At 40.5% G+C, this 21,639-nt stretch overlaps 1 protein-coding gene across 9 annotated transcripts; it reads right to left on the minus strand.

The window, feature by feature from the left end:
* Nucleotides 1–206: 206 nt before the first annotated feature.
* On the minus strand, nucleotides 207–21,293 carry dtna (dystrobrevin, alpha). Of its 9 annotated transcripts, none has more exons than XM_051069972.1 (23): nucleotides 21,038–21,293; nucleotides 20,744–20,791; nucleotides 16,633–16,700; nucleotides 15,549–15,629; nucleotides 15,240–15,453; nucleotides 14,782–14,867; nucleotides 14,113–14,267; nucleotides 13,886–13,991; nucleotides 13,233–13,399; nucleotides 12,852–12,976; nucleotides 11,446–11,529; nucleotides 11,154–11,222; nucleotides 9,091–9,186; nucleotides 7,849–7,930; nucleotides 7,380–7,474; nucleotides 5,703–5,816; nucleotides 5,385–5,481; nucleotides 4,258–4,281; nucleotides 3,524–3,683; nucleotides 3,327–3,416; nucleotides 3,132–3,231; nucleotides 2,818–2,929; nucleotides 207–1,478 (listed from the first exon to the last, which is right to left on the minus strand). In XM_051069972.1, the coding sequence occupies exons 3-23, from the start codon at nucleotides 16,697–16,699 to the stop codon at nucleotides 1,404–1,406; spliced, it is 2,199 nt and encodes a 732-aa protein (XP_050925929.1). In that variant the 5' UTR covers nucleotide 16,700; nucleotides 20,744–20,791; nucleotides 21,038–21,293; the 3' UTR covers nucleotides 207–1,403. The 9 variants fall into 9 exon arrangements, with proteins under 9 accessions (XP_050925929.1, XP_050925930.1, XP_050925928.1 ...); XM_051069973.1 differs by lacking the exons at nucleotides 20,744–20,791; nucleotides 21,038–21,293 and adding exons at nucleotides 2,647–2,683; nucleotides 19,366–19,506; XM_051069971.1 differs by lacking the exon at nucleotides 20,744–20,791.
* Nucleotides 21,294–21,639: the final 346 nt, after the last annotated feature.

A 21,639-nucleotide genomic window follows, 5' to 3' on the forward strand; every position in this document is an offset into this window, starting at 1 on the left:
ACATGACTGTGAGATTCAGCGCTGGATGACTGCTTTTATGTTACCTCAGATGGTGGGTCTATGTGATGAATTATAGACAATAGGTTGAGGGCAGCCAACAGTGCATTTATGACAGATAATAAATGTGCACTGCCAAACCAAGCCAATTGAAGTGTGCCGTTCTGGAATGGAAAAAGAGAGAGAAAAAGGAGTTCATAGGCAAAAAATTGTGATATTGTGTCAACACTTTATTATGCATCACCACCATGCAAAATCACTGCTATGAACTTGCTCAAAAATCAAACTAGATATATTTCACACATTTATGATTTTAGATTGGCTTGCCACTTCTCTCCAAAGTGACTGAGTAAAGTTTCACGCACACTCAGAAAATACATCAGGAGTGTGTATTTTGGTGTGCAAGTCATGCACAGATTTGAGTGAAAGCATCGGCGCTAAATGAAACAATGGCAAATGATCTATGATCGAACCTTAATTCATAAACCATTGATAGTAAACACAATTTGTTCAATGCCCTTACCAGTGTAAACCTTTGCGTTTGAGCGATTTGGAAGTCTCTGTGTTACATCTTTTTAAAACACTTTCAATCCACCTAACATATTTAATTGACCACTTCTATGTAGACAGTGTACATATTTGCAGACCAAGTCTCTCTGCAGACGAAATCACTTCCCAGCATCAGATTAAATGAGTTCAACCTCATTATTTCCAGTGAAGTCAACTAGCATTGCTGCTGAACAGGTGTGTTTTGTTGTTAGCTACATGCTGCATTGACAGTTTGAATGAACTCCTCTTAGAGGTCATCCAATCAGCTAAGGCAGTGTGCATTATTACAACTAATGTATCAAATAAAACAAACTTATCTGATCAACAGCAGTCGGGCCTGCTCCCAAAAAAAAAAAAAAAACAAGTCAAAAAACAATACAAAAGCCACTCGACAGCAACTGTAAGAAATCTATGGAAAAGTGATCAAATCTGTTCATAGTAACCAGGCCAGAGTTACACATTTACAAAAGACTGCAAATTTTATCTCTAACTTCCAACATAATCTCAAGTTTCAAACATAAATCAGATGACAAACAAACCCTTAAACCTGGTTCACTGTATTCAGAAACATGACAATTTGAAGGAATCAGGTTTTCCACCCTGAACGAACGGCGTCGTTGTACATTTCGCTAAACAACTCATATAAAAAGGATAAAAATTAAGAAAAAAAATCCCAAAATCATGTGGTTTTTATGGCACCTGTGGTATAATAGACAGCTCAGTAATTAATCTCTTTACATCAGCTCACAGTATTACCTTAAATATGTGGTAGGTTAAAAATATATATCTTTACATAAATGTATTCTATGGTTGGATTTAGCAAGTTTTTTTTTTTCCAACTTGAATTCTTCATATCTTCAGTGCTGTGTACCATCAGCCCAGTGCTGTCCTGTCCAGTGTCTCCAACTATTGTTGCTTTTCATATTGTTCACCTGTTAAGAATATAAAACATGCTATTAACAACATAGCATAACGGAAGTGCTCAACATCATCCAATACAGAGCAAAGAGAGGGTCAAATTATGTATACACTTTTGCACATGTAAACATCATGTCCTGGTGTTGAGTTACTTAAACATACTACCTAGAATACTTTGTCATAAATGGGACTAGTACGGTATCTAAGCACTTTATCCAGGTTTCTGATTTGTGAGTTAGTGGTAAAAAAAATGTAAAAAAATGTAAAAAAAAAAAAAAAAAAAAAGATAATGCAGACTTTAAAGATGACATACACCCTGTAATGAAAGCAAAAGTCTGGGACTGGCAATGTAGAAGATGCATTTTATTGTTGTTCCCGCCTTTCATTGCTGCCAATCAGATGATGTAGGAAAGTCGAGGAGAACAGTAAACACTCTCATAAATGTACCAAAAATTTACCGATTACACATTTCATTCATAAATTACACACTTTGTCCACTGAGGCCACGGGAGACAAAAACAGCAGAAACATGCAACACTACAAAACAAAGTCCACACCATCAGCCACCACCATTTCCTAGGTTCCATCAAAATGTCATGATCAAAATATGATAAAACCAGGATAAGACACAAACCAGGGATATTGAAGTGAATGTAAATGTGTATCAAGAGGAGTAAAAGGTAAAAAGTCAAAAGATGTAAATTAAAGAATGGTTTATGTTTCACTGTTTGTGACTGCTGGTTGCATTCATGTACTCATTAATGGACTGTCTATACGCAGTTGGTGCCATTACATTTTGAGGCTCAGCATTCCTGTAGATTTTATAAGTGTCATGTAGAACTGCAATGATTAGTCGAATAATCAATTAGTCAATTGATCGAAAATTAATCTGTAACTATTCTGATAATTGAATACTTGTTCTTTTAAGCAAAATCAGAATATCTGCTGTTTCCAGCCTCTAAAATGTGAGGATCTGATGTTTTCATTAGTCACACATGGCAGTAAAATGAATATCTTTATGATGAACACTTTTCACCATCTCTGGGCATTTTATAGACCTCACATAAAAAATAAAAAATCACCATATTAATCAATTATGGAAATAATTAGATAGTTGCTGCTCTACTTTCATGTTAAAGGACGTGCACTGTGTGTGTTGATTTAAAAGTCTTGCAAACTCACCAGTAACACGTACAAACAGTCACTGCTGCAGAGTCACCTGCACCACAACATGAACACCACCACAGCACATACAGCAGGTTAGCACAGGAAATGTGACATTTAACAATTCAAAACACACAATATGCAACTGTCTGACTTTGACTTGGTTGTAGTCTTGGGAAAACAACTCACCATGCATGTTTTTTCTGGTTCCTGCCTGTGCTTCATTAGCTCCTCCAACTTGAGCTCGTCCTCCAGCTGCTGCTCCAGATCGTTCTCAAAGCTCTCCTCCTCTGCAGCGCTCCTGTGACAGAAACAAGACAAAGGATGGATGGGGTACCTGCAAACTCAAGGTGTTTAACTATTGTTATTTCCAAGTAAAACAATTTCACTTGAGATTGAAAACAAAGTCCCATGAAGGCTTAGTCTCTTGTAACAGAGGCCATTTCTATTATTATTGTGTACTGATTATTAATGACATATCCACCATTGTATCTGATAAGTACCTTGGTTTATAGGTGAAGAAGGGATCTGAGGAGGTCGTGGCCAACAGGTCACCACGTCCAAAGTCTGAATCCACAGTGCTCTCAGTCTCACTTCCACCCTCTGTGCGAGAAAAAGAGATCTTAATTCAGCTGGTGCATAAAAATTCAGGAAGATAAACATGAGCTTTTTTTTTTTTTTTTAATTAATTTTTTTACCTGAATTGAGTTCCTTAACCAGTGATGACATTGTGTTGGTGATGGAGTCAGCAGCAATGAGTAGGTCATTTCTCAAATTTCTCCTCGGACCTTTAAAACAGTATCAAAAATACAATTACATGTGGTACAGCTTCCAGCCATCCTTCAGATACTGTTTCCAAAACCGAATGAGTGTTTATGTGTTGAGAGTGTGTTACCCTGTGCGAAGGCCTCCTGAACATCCCCTCCCACGCCCATGAGTGAGTCCTGAGGTGTGTGAGTCGGGGTCGTGCCGGCAGAGTCCGAGTGGATCGGTGTGGGGATTGGCCGGCTGATGGTGTGGCTGGGGGAAGAGCGTGGGGAGCCGGGACCCTGAGTCTGCAACACATACAGACACTTTTTCTGTGACTGTGTTGGCGTTATCAGGAGAGAAAACCATGCTATAATAGCAAGACATAGCAAGTATATAATATCATCTGATTTGAAAGGTTACTTATTAAAGCAAACACCACGAGCGATGCATCAGATTACGTTTTTTCTCATTCTCAGGGCTTAAATCACAAGCAAAAACAAACTCAGTTTAATAGTTTTTAAAGGCTACTGAAAGGCCAGTTTGTCCTAAGAGTACACTGCAATAGCTTTGTAAGCGACAGACATGCTAGAAATGTACAGTATGTAGAGTCGTTAAGCTGTTTTTACCAGTTTTCAAGTAAACGCAGCAGTTTTCAAAAACTCAACATGCTGTTAAAACAGATTTTTCTCTCTAAAAGTTATTGTTTTTGTCTGGTAAACACAATGCATTTCCAAAGTTTCAAATAGTACATTTGCCTCTTTAGTATTTAAAGAAGAAGCTAAAACTTTGTAGATGAAAGTTTCACCCGACAACAGCCAAGTATTTATTTCACATGCGTCTAAGTTTCAGTCTTTTTGCCTCTCAGTTTTTCACACTTACGGCTTGTTTCCGTTCCTCCTCCAACTGAAAGACAATATTTTATGGCTCATGAAACAACAACCACATTTCACTGAGTATTTCTAAAAAAATAAATAAATCTTAAAAATCCAGTTAGTATTTCCTCCAGGACGTGATGAGCATGTGGCTCCTTCATGCAAGTTTAATGGATTAACATCGATCCTTTTAGCTCTAATTAGATCGATATCCTCCCCACTTAAGCCAGTATAGTAAGCAGTTTATGTCAGCTTTGAGGAACTCCTGTCTTGTTGGCTGCAGAAGATCTTCTCACATTTAAGGCGATCCATCTTAGACAGGGGTGAAGACATGTTGTCTTGTAAGGTGTGATGGAGCATAATCACAAACTCAGTATTCTGTTCTTAAATCGTCTCTCTGGACTCTTGTCTGGCAGTACGAGATACATCAACATAACATACTATATCTAGTGTGAGAGGATGCTTTCATAGCAATAACTTTTATGCCTCTTTATTTACTTTATAAATGATTAAAATGAAAGATTGGAGCCTGCTGTCACACTAAACAGATAGGCAGGGTTTAAAACACACTACACAAATACTAAAGACAGATTTTTCTTTGTGTAATGCTGCCAAAGATACAATTAAAGTAAAACAGATCTGTATTCAAAATGCTTATTTCTCATCATCTTTAATTACCTCAAGCTTTGAAGGTAAAAAAAAATAAATGACAGATTGGGCCTTTAACAGAGCTTGACTGTTAAAGATGGACGCCCTCTAATGGACATTCTGGGTAATTGCTCACATGTTCCCTCATCTGTAAAGTGCAGTGTTTGCGTTACATTATCTGGAGTGATCAGCCACAGCTGTGAGAAAATGTAAGACAAGGCAAATTCATCATCTGGCCATATTGCTTACCACCTGCATCAAAATAAGAAACAAAAAATACAAGCTACAGAGCATGTCCATGTAGTTTTATATAAACATGCAATCTTAAACTGCAACATGACTGATTCTGGCCGTGAAGCAAACGTTTAAAAAAAAAAAAATCAGAGGAAACAGAGTGTGTGTGTCTTCCTTCAGTAATTGTGAAGGCGACTTCATCTGTATGTGACTACTGTGCAGTGAAAGAGATGAAAGACACGTCTCTGGTACCTTGAGAAGCATCATTAGCTGCTCCAGCTGCACCATGAGTTCCCTGCGACTCTCCTGCAGAGTAGACATTCTTTGTTCAAGCTCATCTTTGCGTTGCCTAACAGAAGAAACAAGTTGTACAGTGTGATGATACCATAATGTCACGTCAATGGAAAAACGAGAACAAAAAAGCTTTATGAGCGTCTGTGATCTCCAACATAATATGTTGTTCATTTGCTTTGTAAAAAGGTAAGCAATCACAGTATGGGAGTTCTACTGCAGTCGAGGCCAGACTGTTAAAATGCACTGCGGTGGGATGGGCTGAGGCAGCAAAGTTACCTGAGAAGTCGAAGCTCGGCCAGCAGAGTGGGGTTGTGCTGACCTTTGTCAGGAGGCGGCTGGGAGGCCTCCTCATGCTGAAGGCGCAGCCGCTGGATTTCCTGCAGGATTTCTCTGTGACGGGCACAAACATATGCAAGTGGAAGATCAACTTCTTATATCTGACATGCTTTGTCCATGAGCACTAAATATAACCATGTTTAAATGTGAACAGAAACCTCATATAACTGCCTTTTTTGGCCACTTGGACTCAGAAAAAAGCTGCTAGCACAACATGTCTTTGTTGTCATTATGTTTTTACCTGTGTCTGTTTGTTGGTTGGTTTGTTTGTTTATTTGTCAGCAGGATTACACAAAAAATTCAGATTTGCACCAAACTTTGAGGAGGGAATGGGCATGGCCCAGGCAAGAAGCCATTAAAATTTGGTGCAGATCCAGTTAAAGCGGCAGGTATGACAAATATATCATTTATGTCATCAGACCACTTCCTTTTATTTTTCTTTTATAAGAGCTAGACAGACGTGTGTAGGATTATTTATCCTTGGCAGAGGTATGCAATCTACTGTGTGACATTCTAGGTGATTTATACATTCAGTAGATACACAGCAGCAATACTTTGTTTGTACTTGATGATTGTAAGTCCAGTTTTGAGGAAAATATCTGGCTCTTCAGCAGCTAAATGCTCCACTATGTTCACCAGCTAGTTGCCAACTTTGTCTGTCCTCTGTTTGGTGCTGGACAGGTTGTGAACAGCGGATTTTCAGAGTTTTTCTTTTTCTGAAAACAGCTGCATCTGGAAACTACACTATGAGAGCAGCGGACTGAATGGAGACATTAAAGGTTGTGAAATGGAAAACCAAAACAATGAGTCGAAAGACGCCACAGGCCTTTTTCACAACAGATATTCTGACTTGTCATAGCAGGAAAAGCACAGGTGTCACTATTTGCATTAATATTAGCTCTGTTCAATTCAAGTGTCCCAGTAAGTCACGACAGTGTGACAGTGAGTCAGCATCCACAGCACCAGGACCCTGAAACTGAGGCGGCTAAATGGAATTCAGCTGTCATTAATTTTATTGCTTACACCTGTGCGTTTCCCACTGCGACATGTCAAAATGTCCGCTGAATGAAGAAGGCCTATAAAGCTCCATAGATCTGAGGGAAGAAGACAGTCGGGTGATAATTCTCTGTGGGTTCATCGTTACCAGAAACCTATTATATACAAGCAGTGATCCATCAATAATATTAAAATATTACTTAGAGTTCAACCTTGCCTGCAATTTGGTTTCACTATTTACTATTTAGTCGCCTAATCTGATCTCATTTGTTGTTACAGTATTCTAACCTGGTTCTTTTTTTCTTTGACTCCTATTTTACTTCTATGACATCTTTTTTTCTTTTTTGCCACTGTGTACGAAATGTGCTATACAATAAATTGCCTCATCTTCCTTGACCCACTATTCATTAGTCTACATTATTTTACATATGTATACAGTTGGTTACCTTCTTGAAGATGTTAATATTTAGTAGGGAAATGCCATAACCTGGTTAATAATCAGTTGTTTACAATAATAACAGTTTTCAGTAATGAATGTGCATTTTAGGTTGGAATTAAAAAAGAAATGAAGAGACAAACAGAAAAGAACTGAACAGCATCACCAAGGCAGTCATCCCTGACCTGTTTTTGCTCTCGAGCTCAGCAATGAGCTGCCTCTGCTGTTTGTTGGCATCCAGAGAGCAGGGGAGGTCTGTGGGGACCCTCTGCTGTTGAGCCTGTTGGTGAAACCAAGTAGGAGACATCACGTGAGCCAGCTTTTACCTCGGGGTGATGTCACCCACTGCCTTATCTCATATCTCACGGGGGGGGGGGGGGGGGATTCAGTCACCAGACATCCATCAAGGCCTGATAGGAGCATAAACTGGCACACAAGCCTGTTCGGAAATGATCACGACCTGTAAATCCCTTCTTCGTCTTACCAATAAAAAGAACTGAAACCCCCAAAAGAAGAGTATCAGCGTATGTTAAACCCTTTTCTCATCAAGGACACATTTTTGGTACTGAAGACCAATGAAAGATGCCATGATATTGTGTGCAATAAATGTCTTATATTCATATTTATATTTATATTTATATTCATATATCTCACCGCAGCATCAGCAGCCAGTCTAGCAGCATAGCGGGCGATGAGACTGTGCTCTTCATCTTGATGGTTACTGCTCTCCAGCAAACTGATCAAGAGGAAAATAGAGATGGGAGTCACAACATGACACAGTTAATAATACACAGCTACAGAGACATAAAATATGTGAGGGGAGGTGGGGGGGGGTGGAGGGCAAAAATCCAAGAAAGTTTATTTTGTACAAGGGTCTGATTAATCAGAAAAGCTTCATAAGTTTTACTCTGACGGCAGAGGCCCCTGTAATCACACTGAGCTACTTATGTAAAACCACAAAAGCAGGAATGATGTTATATAAAAGTGGAGGTGAAGTAATCATTCGCTTTGTATTTGAAGCCCAGAAGGATTACTTTTGCAGTCTAATCACTGGCACAGTAACACATGTTATGTATGTGCGCATACACATAGAGACAAAGAAAAAGCAAATGACTCACACAGGAAGATATGTGGCGGGGGGGGGGGGGGGGGGTTTGCAGAGCTGCAACTATAACACAGGTAGCCAATATAATAGATGGCGTTTAACCACCTCTGATACACACAGACACAAGCATATTAGTGCACACACACAGAAAACAAAGGCAACACTATTTTCATGTTGCTTATAAGTAAGGAGATGAGCATCAATGCCTCAAAGCGAATATTCCCAGAAATGCGCAGCATTAACAGGATCAAACATACCACACTCAATTTAGAGATTACCTTATAAGGAGGCAGTCAAATCTGAGGAAAACAGCAGCTAAAAGCATTTAAAGTACTCGGTACCAATTAACTAGCTAATCTGCCCTGAGCATTTAGAGTAATACAGCATAATGTGGCAAACAAGAAACTATTTGCTGCTTTTTCTTCAACAAATTTGAGTCAAAGACAACAACTTGACTGGGACAAGCACTAAATCTAATATTATGTGGTTGTGTGTAAAATTACAAGTTCTTTTAAGGACTCGGAAGCAGATCTAATCTATACTGTTCTCTTGACCATTATGGACACAAATCAGTCAGAAAACACTTATTGTTGCTGAAATGGCAATAATGTGTTGACAGGAGTGTCAAAGGTCGAGGCAACTAGTCTGTAAAACTGTCCAACAGCATGCAGCGCTAGGGCTGTAACACATTCAGAGTAAGGTTAGATTAGGGGAGGGGTTGCGAGATGGCGGTTCAGCAGAGCACATAGTTTCCACTGGTGTTTGGCAAACACAGCAGCACACCAACTAACCATGTTTTGGGGTTGTTTTGGAGCAGATTCACATAGAGGCCAATGAGAACATGTTCGTCAGCAAGTCTATCGGCAACATCGAGGTTGTAGTTCAACCTGGAACAGTGCAGGGTTTCACAAAACATAAAACACAAAAACGTTAACACAGGTGACAACAGAGGGGGATGAGGAGGGGAGGGAGAGCCAAGGGAGAAAAGGAGAGAGCACAACAAAAGAGGAGAGGAGGAGAGCGGCTGAAAAGCAGCCATTCATGGGTGACTAGAGAGAGACAAGGCCATATTATGTTTGGAAGAGACACCACTGATGAAGGCTAGGAGCACGATTAAGGACATGCCCGGCAACTCTGAGAGCTACATGCACTGTTTACACTCTACAAGCATCAATCACTCTGTGCTCTATTATTAAAACTATTGAAAGTCATTATTTTTAAGTCATTCAACATTCAGCCCCCAGGATATGTCAAGCATGCGCAGTCTTTATTGATGTGGCTCCTACATATTTATAGAGGCTTTCAACCTTTTCCACCTGCAACACAAACTCCTGTAATGTAGCGACCATGCCGACCGCCACCATGGAGGACCACAGCAGAAAATAAGAACAATAAAGTCAATCCATCCAATATATGCATAACATATTTTTATCTATTTCCTTTTTTTTTTGGCTTATATGCAGTGAACAAAGATGTAAGCGCATTGTTGACATATTATCACAGTAAAGTTGTTATGCAAACAGCTGTTTACACCTCCCGCAGACAAAAAGCACTGTTAGCATTTTCTTGAAGTTTTAATGGCCACCTAACAAGTGTATTTCAAATATTCACTCTCCTTTCAGCTCTCTTTGCTTCTCCACCAGAGGTTGACGAGAATGATGAGAGTGAACCAAACAATAAAGTCGCCGGCCATGAAATCTGAACAATGAACTGGATGACACTAAAACAATCTGTAGCACTAAAGAGACCGGCTGAATAAGGTGATAATTATCTACATGTTTGCCAATATGAGCAACCCATTTCCAAAAACACAGCCATTTAATCCATAGTCAGTATAAAAATATCAACTAGTGCTTTAATAGAAAGCCTGAATTACAAATTGAGGCTATGGAGTTAGAAAGATGTGGGCGTTTATCTGTTAGGAAGCTTATTAGGTGAAGAATCAAGGGTTTTTTGAGCCTGACCAACATTAGAGATTAAAAGTCAGGGTATGTTGGCACCTTTTCTTAAATTTCACTGTCACAAGTCCATCAACTTTATGAAAGCGCAGTACTAAAACTCTAGATTGGTCCTTTAACTGTATATTTCATGCACTTTCATAAACTTTAGCTGTACTTTCAGGAATGTAATAAGGTAAACAGTCAACTTCCAGAGGGCACATCACCTGAAAGCCCTGTATTATGTAGTTCCTCAGCTTGAGCAAACAGCCGCCGCAATGTCAGCTGCTCTGACATGCATATCAAGAGTAACCTATAGCACGCCACTCACTCATCGCATTGTCTGTATGTTTTTGTACAACTTATGAAAGAGAGTAGCATTCCCTAAAGATAAAACCTCTCATTAAACGCAGGTGCAGAGGAGCTCAAAGAATCAAAAAATTAGGATCAACAAAACTTTTATCTTCCAACATAAACAGCAACTGAAAAAAACAAAATGATCCTATTACATCTAAACTGGTACACCTATTCACATACATCATGAACAATAAGCTTGGGAATTTATGATATTTAAGTGCAGTAGCTTCAACATAGAGGAGATTGAAAGTAATATTCAAATCAGATTATATTAGAAACTGGCAGTTAGAATTTCCCATTTCTATATGATTGAAAAGATTGTAATAGACACTCCAAACTAATGGCCAGTGATCTTTATGATGCATGCTTCATCTAGCGTCTTTGAAATGGCCCCTGGAGTGCAACAGTGTAAACCCCACTACAAGAAAACTGGCTTGCTAATAGTTTCCTTAGGACGGTAAGGGCTCTAGTTTATGCCCTGTGATTATTATCTATATTAGTCCACACATGCATTTGAGCTACAAATGCTGCATTCTCATATGCACACCTGTGTCACTTACCCTCTCCCTTTCAACAGATGAGGAGCGGCCCCAGTCAAGGGCTTTCTTTGCTCAACATCATTATTCTTGCTGTAAGGCAAGCCATTTACATTCAGTGCAAGAAAAAAAAAAACACACACTCACACACACACACACACACAAAAAACACCAACACACACACACATATTCTAGAAAATAAAGACAGTGTGGGTCACAGAGTCTACAGGGTACAAGGCCTTCAGGGAGCATGGCAAACTGAAAAGATTTGTTGTAAAAATCCAGGACATCCATTGTTCCTGTTGTTTGTACTCACTTTTTGGTGGAGTAAGGGTTCCCTGATGTAGGCATGGAGTGAGAGAGTGAGTAGTCATTGGTGATGTTCACTGGTCTTGGTGGCCTGGAGAGGAAACAAACATTATCTTTTCAAATATAATTAAAACATAGCTGCCTTTTATGCTCAAGAAAAAGAAAATGCCAAATCCTTTTTTGTCCTTTATTCCTTCATTTATGTGGATTTCTAATGGGTTACTTGGAATGATTGAATTATTATGCCAAGAGATAACTTTAAACTGGGATATAAATTGGGATATAATTGGTTATAGAGGGTGTGATCGACAATGAAAACATGCACTGAATGAAGGAATGAACCAATGAAACACTGCAGGTGCTCAGATAAAAACCAATGACAGATACTGACAGTACACTAGGGAGGGACAGCATTAATGATTAGCACAATGAGTATGAGGGATGTAAATCCAACAAAACGTACAAAAATACATTTTGTGGCGTGTTAAATAATCAAAACAAACTCACCATGTGTCTCTATTTTGAGGAAGGTAAAGAACAAGGGAGGGAATGAAGATCATTTATTACAACCAGCTCAAGCAGTTCAAAGGCTACACTAAACTGCAGTCATTATAAAAAATACAAGAGGAAACAGGAAATTCAGTAAATAGTAGCTCACCACTAAAAGGAAACTGACAGGAGCCAGACTCATAAAATGAAAACATTTACTGTACATCAGTATCAAAATATACAGTGTCAATTGAAAGCTGCAGTACAGAAATGCCAAATATTTGTTTGTGGTAATTTAGAGACAGTGCTGACAATGTATTATCTGGACACCAGAGAGCACTGACAACTGACTCTTTACGTAAATATCATAGTCACAGTTGTTTAAGACTCAAACATATGTGAAAAAAAGCTAATATAGACAGATATATAGTTATTGTTTTGACCTTTAAAGTCTAGATGAGTTATAAAATACTATAATAAAAGAACTACAACATTCAATTCAAATGTAAAGAAAAATGTCAATGGAATAAACAGACAAAGCTGTTGTGGTGTATTTCTTAGCAAAAGAAGTGGCTTTACGTTTCAAATAGCTAATTTAGCCTTTAATAGACAGCAGCAGAGTGCTACAAGGTCTATGCTTATGGAGGCTTTTGTTTCATTATTTATAAGAAAACACAAAACATCAGTCAAGTCAAGGAAAAGGCAACAGCAGCACTGCAGATTACAATCATTCCCAAGGCTATAATTAAGTCTCATTGATCAGGTGACCTGAGACTTCAGACTTGGAGGCAGCTACAGGATAAATATCAGCTGAGGGCTGAAATCAAGAATTTCAAAATAAGAGTCTCTGGAAATACCACACACTACATGACCGCAGAGCCCAGACTACTCTGTTTCTGTGTCATTAAGGAGAAATGAACTTACACAATATGAGCTAGGTTGAGAGGTTTCTCTGGCGTCTCGAGAAACATGGGGTGAAGAGGCTCTCTGCTGGACGCACAGCTCAGTGACTTACTGAGTGCATGGGATAACTTCTTAGCGGGGGATTTCTGGGGGGGAAACACAGGAGCGGAGAGGCACAGATCCTGAGAACACGAGGACGCTGCATTTCTTTTCAAACAACACATGACGGACACTGGCGTCGCCTGCGTCGAAACAAGGCAGCATCCTTTACATTGTGGTGAAGCAGAGCGAAAATAGCCACAATGACTGGTCCAGTGCAGACACACCTCCCTCAGCCCGCCCCTCTCCTCCTCCTCCTCCTCCTCCTCCACCTCCTCCTCCCCTCTCCTCTCCTTCCCTTACCCATGACGTATACTCCTTCATTTGGTGCTGGTTGCTATGGGAACCACTGGCATGCCCCCTCCAGAAGCAGTCCTGACAGAGCTGGTAATTATGACATTGCTGGCAGCGGTAGCGGAAGCCCATCATACTCTCAGTATGGCAGTAGGAGCACTCGACCGGGTGAAAGACTGCAGGGAGGAGAGGAGGGGGTCAGACACACACACACAGATGCACAAAACACATGCACACAAACAGATGTGACGGTAAACCCAGATATTCTGCACATTGCAGCGAGCAGGGGATTAATTTCCATTAATTTAAGGACAGATGTGCAGGGACATTGAGCCTGTTTTGATGATAACAAACCTTTGATTTTAAACAAACATGCACAAATCAGAACAGGCTGTTTGTGTGCAAGGGTGTCACAGTGTTTCTTCTGCTCACATGGAGGTGGTTTGTGATGGTGAGTCCATCACAAACACACACACTCATACACAGGGTGTAAGGTCCCTATGGGTCATCTTTACTGGGTGTATGTCTGCTTGAATGATTGTGCATGCGGTGACTCAAGATTATGATGCAAAGCTGAACTTTAACATCCTCCCATCCCTGCTAGTTTCCTCCTCCCCCCTTCCACACTTCCCCATCTATAAACGTTCTGCGCGGCATCTCACCGTTCTCCACGTTGGCGAGCCGATGCATGAGCGGCAACCACACCAGACACTGAGGGGGCGGGTCTGACATCAACGTATCGAGGAATGTGTTGAGGGAGACCTTTTTCTGTTGACGTTCAGCACAGGGGAGGTGGGGGGGGAGAGTGAGATTCACCTACGACGTCGACGCTAAAACAATCACAGCTTTCCTAAACGCTGCACTCTGGGGTTTAAAAGACCACCCTCACCTGCTGAGCGAAGCAGGTTCTCGCCGCTTGCTCTGTGTAGCCGAAAGAAGGTCCCTCGAAAACCGCCATGGGTAATTTGAGAACCTCCCTCAGAAACTGGTCAAACTGCGAGTACACCATTATTCCAGCCGAATCCGAGATCAGTGAAAAAATATCTGGGAACAATGCAGGGAGACGTTACACAAATGAATCAAACTAATTGTCAGTTGCCACCACAGTCGGCTAATTATAGCATTACACAATACAATTATCCCACTTATTTGTGAAAACAAATCAAAGTAAAGCAGTTATTGAAATCAGCTGTTATGATACACCCGCAACATAGCCCTCCTTTTTTCTTTCATGAACTATTGTTACTGTGCCCACAGATTTTGTAGATTATGTAATAAACCCCATCCTTCAGATAATGAATAATGACTTCTCCCAGCCATGAAGAGCCAGGCCAGCTCTGCTTCTTCTTTTAGGAGCAGTAGGCTCAGCAGACAGAGATAGAGAAAATACAGCAACTCATATGTTAGTATTAGAAATTCCAAAGCAGTACATTACTCAGACTAGAAACTGTGTGAACTTTTATGAAGACAATTAGCTGATTTATTACAGGTAAAACGGGCAAGTTTCATTTCATTTTTCACAATTAAAAGCAAAATAAGGATTTGTTGTGTTGCTTACATCTTAATTTATCCAGAATTTTCCCACCGCAGATGGTTGCTAGGGCCATCTTCACAACAAAGACAGTCATCTTGCCATGGCCCTCCCTAAAAGGAGACAATAGATTTTACATTATGATCTTTTAAATGAAGTTGTCAGAGCCTATGTAGTATTGCTGCCTCAGTTCCATGAACTCAGCTGTTTTTGTACAAGGCATGGCCTTTAAAGGCAAGCTTGAATTACAGTGATCATCGCCTTAAAAAATGTTTAACTTGGCTTTTAACTTCACACACAAAAAAAAAAAAAAATCACTCTACACTAGCATGATGTGACAATATTAAGGTAAATAGTCTGTATTTTCACTCCCCTCTGGCAGACACTTCCAGAGTCACATTTCACACTACATTAGCTCACGTCAAAACCTCAGACGTGTAAGTACACAACCAGGCCGCCGACGTGTCACGTGACGGGTTACTCACGGGTCATAGGCAGCCAGCAGGAAGTTGAGCAGCAGGCTGATGGACTGCTCCACGTTGATCTGGTGGGTGGTGGGCATGCGTTTGTTCAGCTGGTAAAAAATGGTGGACAGTACCATTTCTAGACGAGCCACAGAGAGCTCGGCGTTGAGGTCCATGGTGTTGAGGCCGTTCTCTCGAAAAGCCTCGATAACATTCCAAATGTCAACCAGATGCACTGGAGAGCAAAAAAGGGAAACAGGGTATGAACACATTTATGGGATAAAATATTAGTGTAGTGTTGTAGTTGGAAGTGCGCTGTGTCATACTCACAGTTGCATTTTTTCTGCACAAATCTGAGCTTGCAGGCTGTTCTGTATGTTGATAATCGTATTGAATCCAAGTCCTGAGCCCCTGAGGAAGAATTACTCATTAAATAATGTTGGACATGACAACACTGTTTGACAGGCAAAAAAATGGGAAGTTTGTTTGAGTGGGAGTGTATGGAAGCGCGGTGTGTTAAATACATAATGACATTATGAAATAATCATTTGAATAAATACAGTCAGTCAAAATATAACAATATATTTGTGAAGTAATCTAAGCTCCATATTTTGAAATGTTTATTCACCCTGCTTCTTTCCTGACAGTTTATTGTAGTTATTCTCAAAGTACCATTTTGCCCAGTCACTCTTTAATTTCAAAATGCCAGTTTTCATTTTAAAATTTGGCTCTTGACTAGGTTTGAATGAGCAGACAGCAAATTGAATAACTGCCTTTCACAGACAGACTATGTGTACATACTAACTGTAGAGTAGGGACATTACTTTGGAATGACACTGTTGATTTCATCTCACAAACATGCAGCAAAAATACTTTCCTAAAGATTTATTTTCTGTTTTCACACAGCTGTTCTACCGCCAACATTTTTTTCCCAGCTGTGAGCAACTCGTCCATTTCCTTTGTGAATTGCATTGCGATGTCTCTATCGACAGCACTGTGAGTTAAGTTTGCACTTCACTTTACCTCTTTTAATATAAAACATATTCAAAACTTGACGGCAACGTGAATAAAAAGAGACTTCTTAAGAAGGATATTTTGAGAAGGATATTTTGATACTGGAATAAAGTCAAAAATGACTTCCAATAAACTGTTACTGTGAAAAGAAGCAATATGAAAAAATACTTATGTGTTAGGTTATTGGGTGCCTTCACACTGTGAGAACAGTGAAAGAGCATGAGGACACACCGGAGGTGTGTCAGTGTTAAAAACCTATCTGGCTGACAATAGTGGAGACACTCATCTTCATGATATTTGCTTCACATGAAAGCTACAGACAGGAATTTGCCATTCTTTATGGTCAGCGAGTAAAACAGTCCGGCACAGATCACACCAAGCTGTGGCCCGGAGGACTTACTCATCTCGACAAACAGTTGCCTTCTATCTGCCATGTTGTCGCTGCTCCGCCCGCAGTCTTCAATCATTCTGGTCAGGAAGAGAGAAACTGATGTCAGAGCCTGTGCACTCCAGCTTTTAACAGAAACAGCTCCAGTTAAGGCATTGTTCAATCACTGAATATGTGCTTCCTGTTGCTTCCTGCTCCTCCTCTGTATAAATCTACTACTAAAATTGAACTGTATCTTCAAGATCATCACATTATTAGTGTGTACTACAGCTGTAAAACACTCAGCACTTGGTTAACATAGTAAACATACATACATTATAACATTAGGTCCATTTGACACAATTCAACTCACATGTATATTATGCCATTTTACTTTAAATGATAGATTGTTATTGGTAATATAATTACAGTTAAATAATGTCACAGTAGCAAGTTAACTAGCAAGGCTAGATTAGCAACTGGGCAAAGCAGGCAACCGCCCAGGGTCCCAGACCTTCAAGGGGCTAAAACACACCTGGTCTGTTGAGCACACATGCAGTTCACAGTGACAACAATGGCAGATTTACCCCTTGAAATTCGATAATATTAATAATAGTGGGTTCTTAATTTCAGACAGCGGTGGACTGAAGCAGCTTCCCATTTCTGGTCAATGACCATTGCCTTTGATGGCTGAAACGCAGCTAGCTAGATAATTAAGTTAGCATTAGCACCATGAGTTGGTTAAAAGCACTACCTCCGGCTGAGTTTTTATCTTTTGTTTCAAAAAAAGTATCTTGCACAAGGTGTCTTAAACACACACAAGGCCACATCCACAATATCTTGCTAAAAGGCTAAGGTTGCCCTAGCTGCCCTAGTATCATGAGTTTAACAGATTTGTGTTAGTTGGGTTTGCTGATATGTAAACTTCCTGAAATCCCAAAAAGAAACAAACAAACATTGCATGATAGATCCACAAATATTACTCTGAACTCTAATAACATCCAAGATCAGCTTCCACACAATGGGGAAATGCTACACAGTGGTAGTGCTAGTTGTGAACAGTGTTTATTTTTTTAATATTTAACCTGTAAAACAGTTAATTAATATAGTTAGCTAATGATATGTTCCATGGTGTTACCATTGTAGGTAGTAAACAAGTAAGATGAGCATGGTAACGATTGTAGCTCACATTAAAGCTACAATGCATTCCTTGCACTTTTACACTCTTGTATTCTTTGGTTTTGAAAAGCTTAAAAAAAGGGCACCACCCTTCAAAGTCTTTCAATGAAGGAAGAAGAAACGCTCTTACAGCCCCATGCACACCGCAAATCAAAATCTGACATGCCTGCTGTGCCAAGTCAAGATTGCTAAACTATGATTGGACAATCACTGTTTGAGGCAGGTGGTAAAACTACATGACTGACTGATACATTCACAATGCATAAAGTTGAAAAAACCATAGGGGGGCACCACAGTTCATTGTGCCCAAGGGCCAATGAACCAAGGTTAATTCAGCCCTGGTTACATTACATACTGACCTCACTTTTTTAAAGCACATTTGCAAATTGAATGTAACACACAGCGCTTATCAGAAATGTGAAGGGGGGGGCAGAGAAAAACTTAAGTAAGACAAGGACAAGACTTTCAAAAGGGGCAAAGCAGCAGAGAGAATGCTCACACCATGCCTCACTGCACACTGTCCGAGGCAATCTAATACACCTAGTCATGTGGGTTGTTGCCATGGCAGCAAAGATCCCAGCCGCTCTGTTCGTAAAAACATACAGCTAGTCCCCCCCCCCCGCCGCCACAACACACACACACACACGCTACACCTCCCATTGCAGACATGCAAAGTTTGTATAGAAAAGTTTTGTGCGCTAGTAAATATCCTTTATGAGATAACGCTCTGTGAGCTGATAGTCAAGGGCCCAGTGGCACTTCTTGGGCGAGTGGCTCGAAAAGCACTTTTTCTGCAAGACAATCATTCAGGCATGATATTTCAAATTACTCTGACAGTAATTGGTAGACCTAAGTATTATGGTGCAGAGACCCGTGGTGCAGAAATTAGAATTCACCTAGTGTTAAAAAGCAAACAGCAGCAGACTTTTTTTTCCCCCTCCTTTTGCTATTCTTCCTCTAATTTCAGTCAGTGCAAGCAGTCAATTATGGAGCTGTGTGAATCTTTGAAATACAGTCTAAGAGGGAAAAGATCAAGGTGATAAGTTGACCTGGAATTACAGAATCAACTGCACCATTTCAGAAAATTACCTCACAGCACAGCAGCAAGAGCCACAATAGAAAACATATTATCCTGTTAAGACTTAACATCCACACGAGAGTGAAACTATTGTAAACACAATATGGCATGACGACCCTGTAATAACACAAATAATAAACTGGTGTTTAATCATTTAAGTCAATGATGAACGCACCTGTGACAGTAAAAAGCAGTTTTAGATGTAAACACAGCAACATCAGGCCACTGCCGGCAGCCGGTAGTTCAAAGTCATCTTGAAAGTAATGGATATGCGAGCCCATTCATCACTTCCAGAGTGAGTGAATGAAAAAGTGTTGGAATATATGCTATTTTATAGATTAACATTGATATCCTTTTCCATATCACAAGCAAACACCTCCTGAGTGCCAACTATGTGACCTTCTGCGGTCTGTCTCCAGTCTCGGAAATAACTGAGATTGATACAATCTATTGCAAGAGCAGATATTAAACCGGCAGAGCCAACAGAAACCGTAAGATGATCAACACACCTTTCATAAAGCACCATGGCCGTATTCTTTTTCCCTCCCTTTTCTCAGCGGAGTTATTGCAAAGCCACGTTCTCCTTCCAGAAACAGCTGTCCACAACACAAACTTCTCTCTAAGAAAGAAACATTACAACAAAAGCAGCTCAAACGGACGGGGCCTGACTGAAGATATCTGAAATTAGAAACTGTCAGCGAGGATACAGCCTGTGCTGCCTCTATCTTTAACTACAAATGAGAAGGCTTGACATTCTTGCAAAGCTTTACTGGCTCTCTAGTTGCAGACCCCAAACCTCATTCCTGGCATGTGCCCAGCAAACATTACTCTTTCTCTGTGGCACCGTCACACTGGCAACATTAGAAAATAACTGCCCTTAAAAGAGCAAATCATCACTGAAACCATTAACATTGCAGTGAGTCTGGTTGAGCTGAGCACTGCCAAAACCAAACCATGAGTCTGACAGCAATGACTCACTCTATCTTTGGGCTTCTGTTGGCCAAATATTCAACTGCATTTCAGGCCAGCAACCGAAAAAAAAAAAAGCCTTATTAGTCAGTTATTTACATTACGAGTCTATTTCTGTAGCAGCTCCATAAAACACGGAGGACAGTGCTGTTAATTTATGTCCTGCCTGATGTACTCGGAACAGATTGTCATGCAGCATTTCCAAACACAAGCACTTACTTGAGTTACAGAGCAATCTGTGTTTAGCTGGCTCGGTACAGTACGTCGCAGCTGTTACCGCTGATTGGGCCAGAGTTATTTTTACATCACGAGACTATAAACTACACTGGCACCCCCCCACCAACCCCATCTGACAGGGGGAATAAAAAACCTGCGCCATTGACTTAAGGTTAATCAGTTGTTGTGGTTTAGTGCTGTAGTAAATGCTGTGATATGTAGTGAAACAGTTTTCTCTTCCTGTCTGGTACCAGCCGGTGATGTCTGCTGGAGGGCCCTCTGCTCTCTCAGTCGCCTGCTGATGATCGCCATGGTTTCAGCTGCAAAACTTTGGGAGCCTGATGTTAGATGAGAGTGTGGCTACAAATTTAACAGTCGCTGATGCTGTCACTATTGTAACCTACACTCTCACTGTTAGGGAGTTTGTTGCAAGAACTTAAAAAAAGGAAATTCTGTTAAGTCACAAAAACAATAGAAACACTGGTATAGGAGGAAATATTGTGTATCTGCCTGTGCAAATGTACAGTGTGATAGCCAGCACTGAATTGAATTTGCATTTTAATCACAAGAGTGAAAAGTGATGCACTCCAGGGCATAGACAGTGTCATGTTGCCCTGTGGACAGTAAGAAAAACATCAAAACAAATTCCACCACAGCAACACTGGTCAAAGGTAACAGGGCAGAGAGACAGGCAACAGGCACCTTACAGTACATGTTCAGCTCAGGCATCACCTGTCACGCTACAGACACCTGTGTGGACGAGAGACAAAGGTCTCACTGTTACAGGAATATCTGCCTGCATGCACGACTCTTCTTTTCTGTGTTTTTATCCTCGCGTATCCTCGTTTTTATCGCTGCAACTTGATCGGCAAAACTCAATTCACCTAGAGTGACAAAGTAGGTTAAGGTCGCTCCTCTGTTTTGCTCGACAGCCGCCAGCAGCAGCAGCTGCAGCTGCAGCGATGGCAGCTGCACCGCACTTGCCACGAGACTTACCAGAATTTATTTCGAGGCATGTCATGCAACATCACTGTTTTCTCTCCAGGAATCCGACAGCCGGGTCGCGTCCTGCTGCGCGATCAGGGCTTCTTTGGCGTGAGGTGCCGCATCACTGCACGAAGCGGCCGTTCGTTCTTGTGCCGCCGCTCTCTCCCTGCAAAGAGCCTGTGTTGTGGAAATTTTCGAGCAGCGCACTGGCTGAGCTGAACACACAGGCAGCGTTTACCTCCAGTGTGTGGCCTTCACGATGACGTAATGCGGGATCTCTTCCTTTGCGTCAGTGTGCTCCGGCTGCAAAATGTTAAAGTTTAATGCAAAAAAAAAAAAAAAAAAAACACCGGTTGGGAAAAAATAAGAAGAGGAAAAAGAAGCAGATTGTATATATTACATATTTGTGTTCACATAAAGATCCGAGCATCTGCTAGTTTAAGCATTCTCCCTGTGTTTATGTGGCTTAGAGGATGACGTCATGCTGTTAAAAACAAGTGTTATTTCAGTAAATCTTTGTGAATGAAAAAAACAGTGATCATATTAACATGTACAACAATTCCTAGCTTCCAATGAACAAATAAAAGAATAATTTGAATAATTGTCAATAA

The sequence above is a fragment of the Lates calcarifer genome, linkage group LG4 (assembly GCF_001640805.2).
Source record: "Lates calcarifer isolate ASB-BC8 linkage group LG4, TLL_Latcal_v3, whole genome shotgun sequence".
NCBI lineage: Eukaryota > Metazoa > Chordata > Actinopteri > Centropomidae > Lates > Lates calcarifer.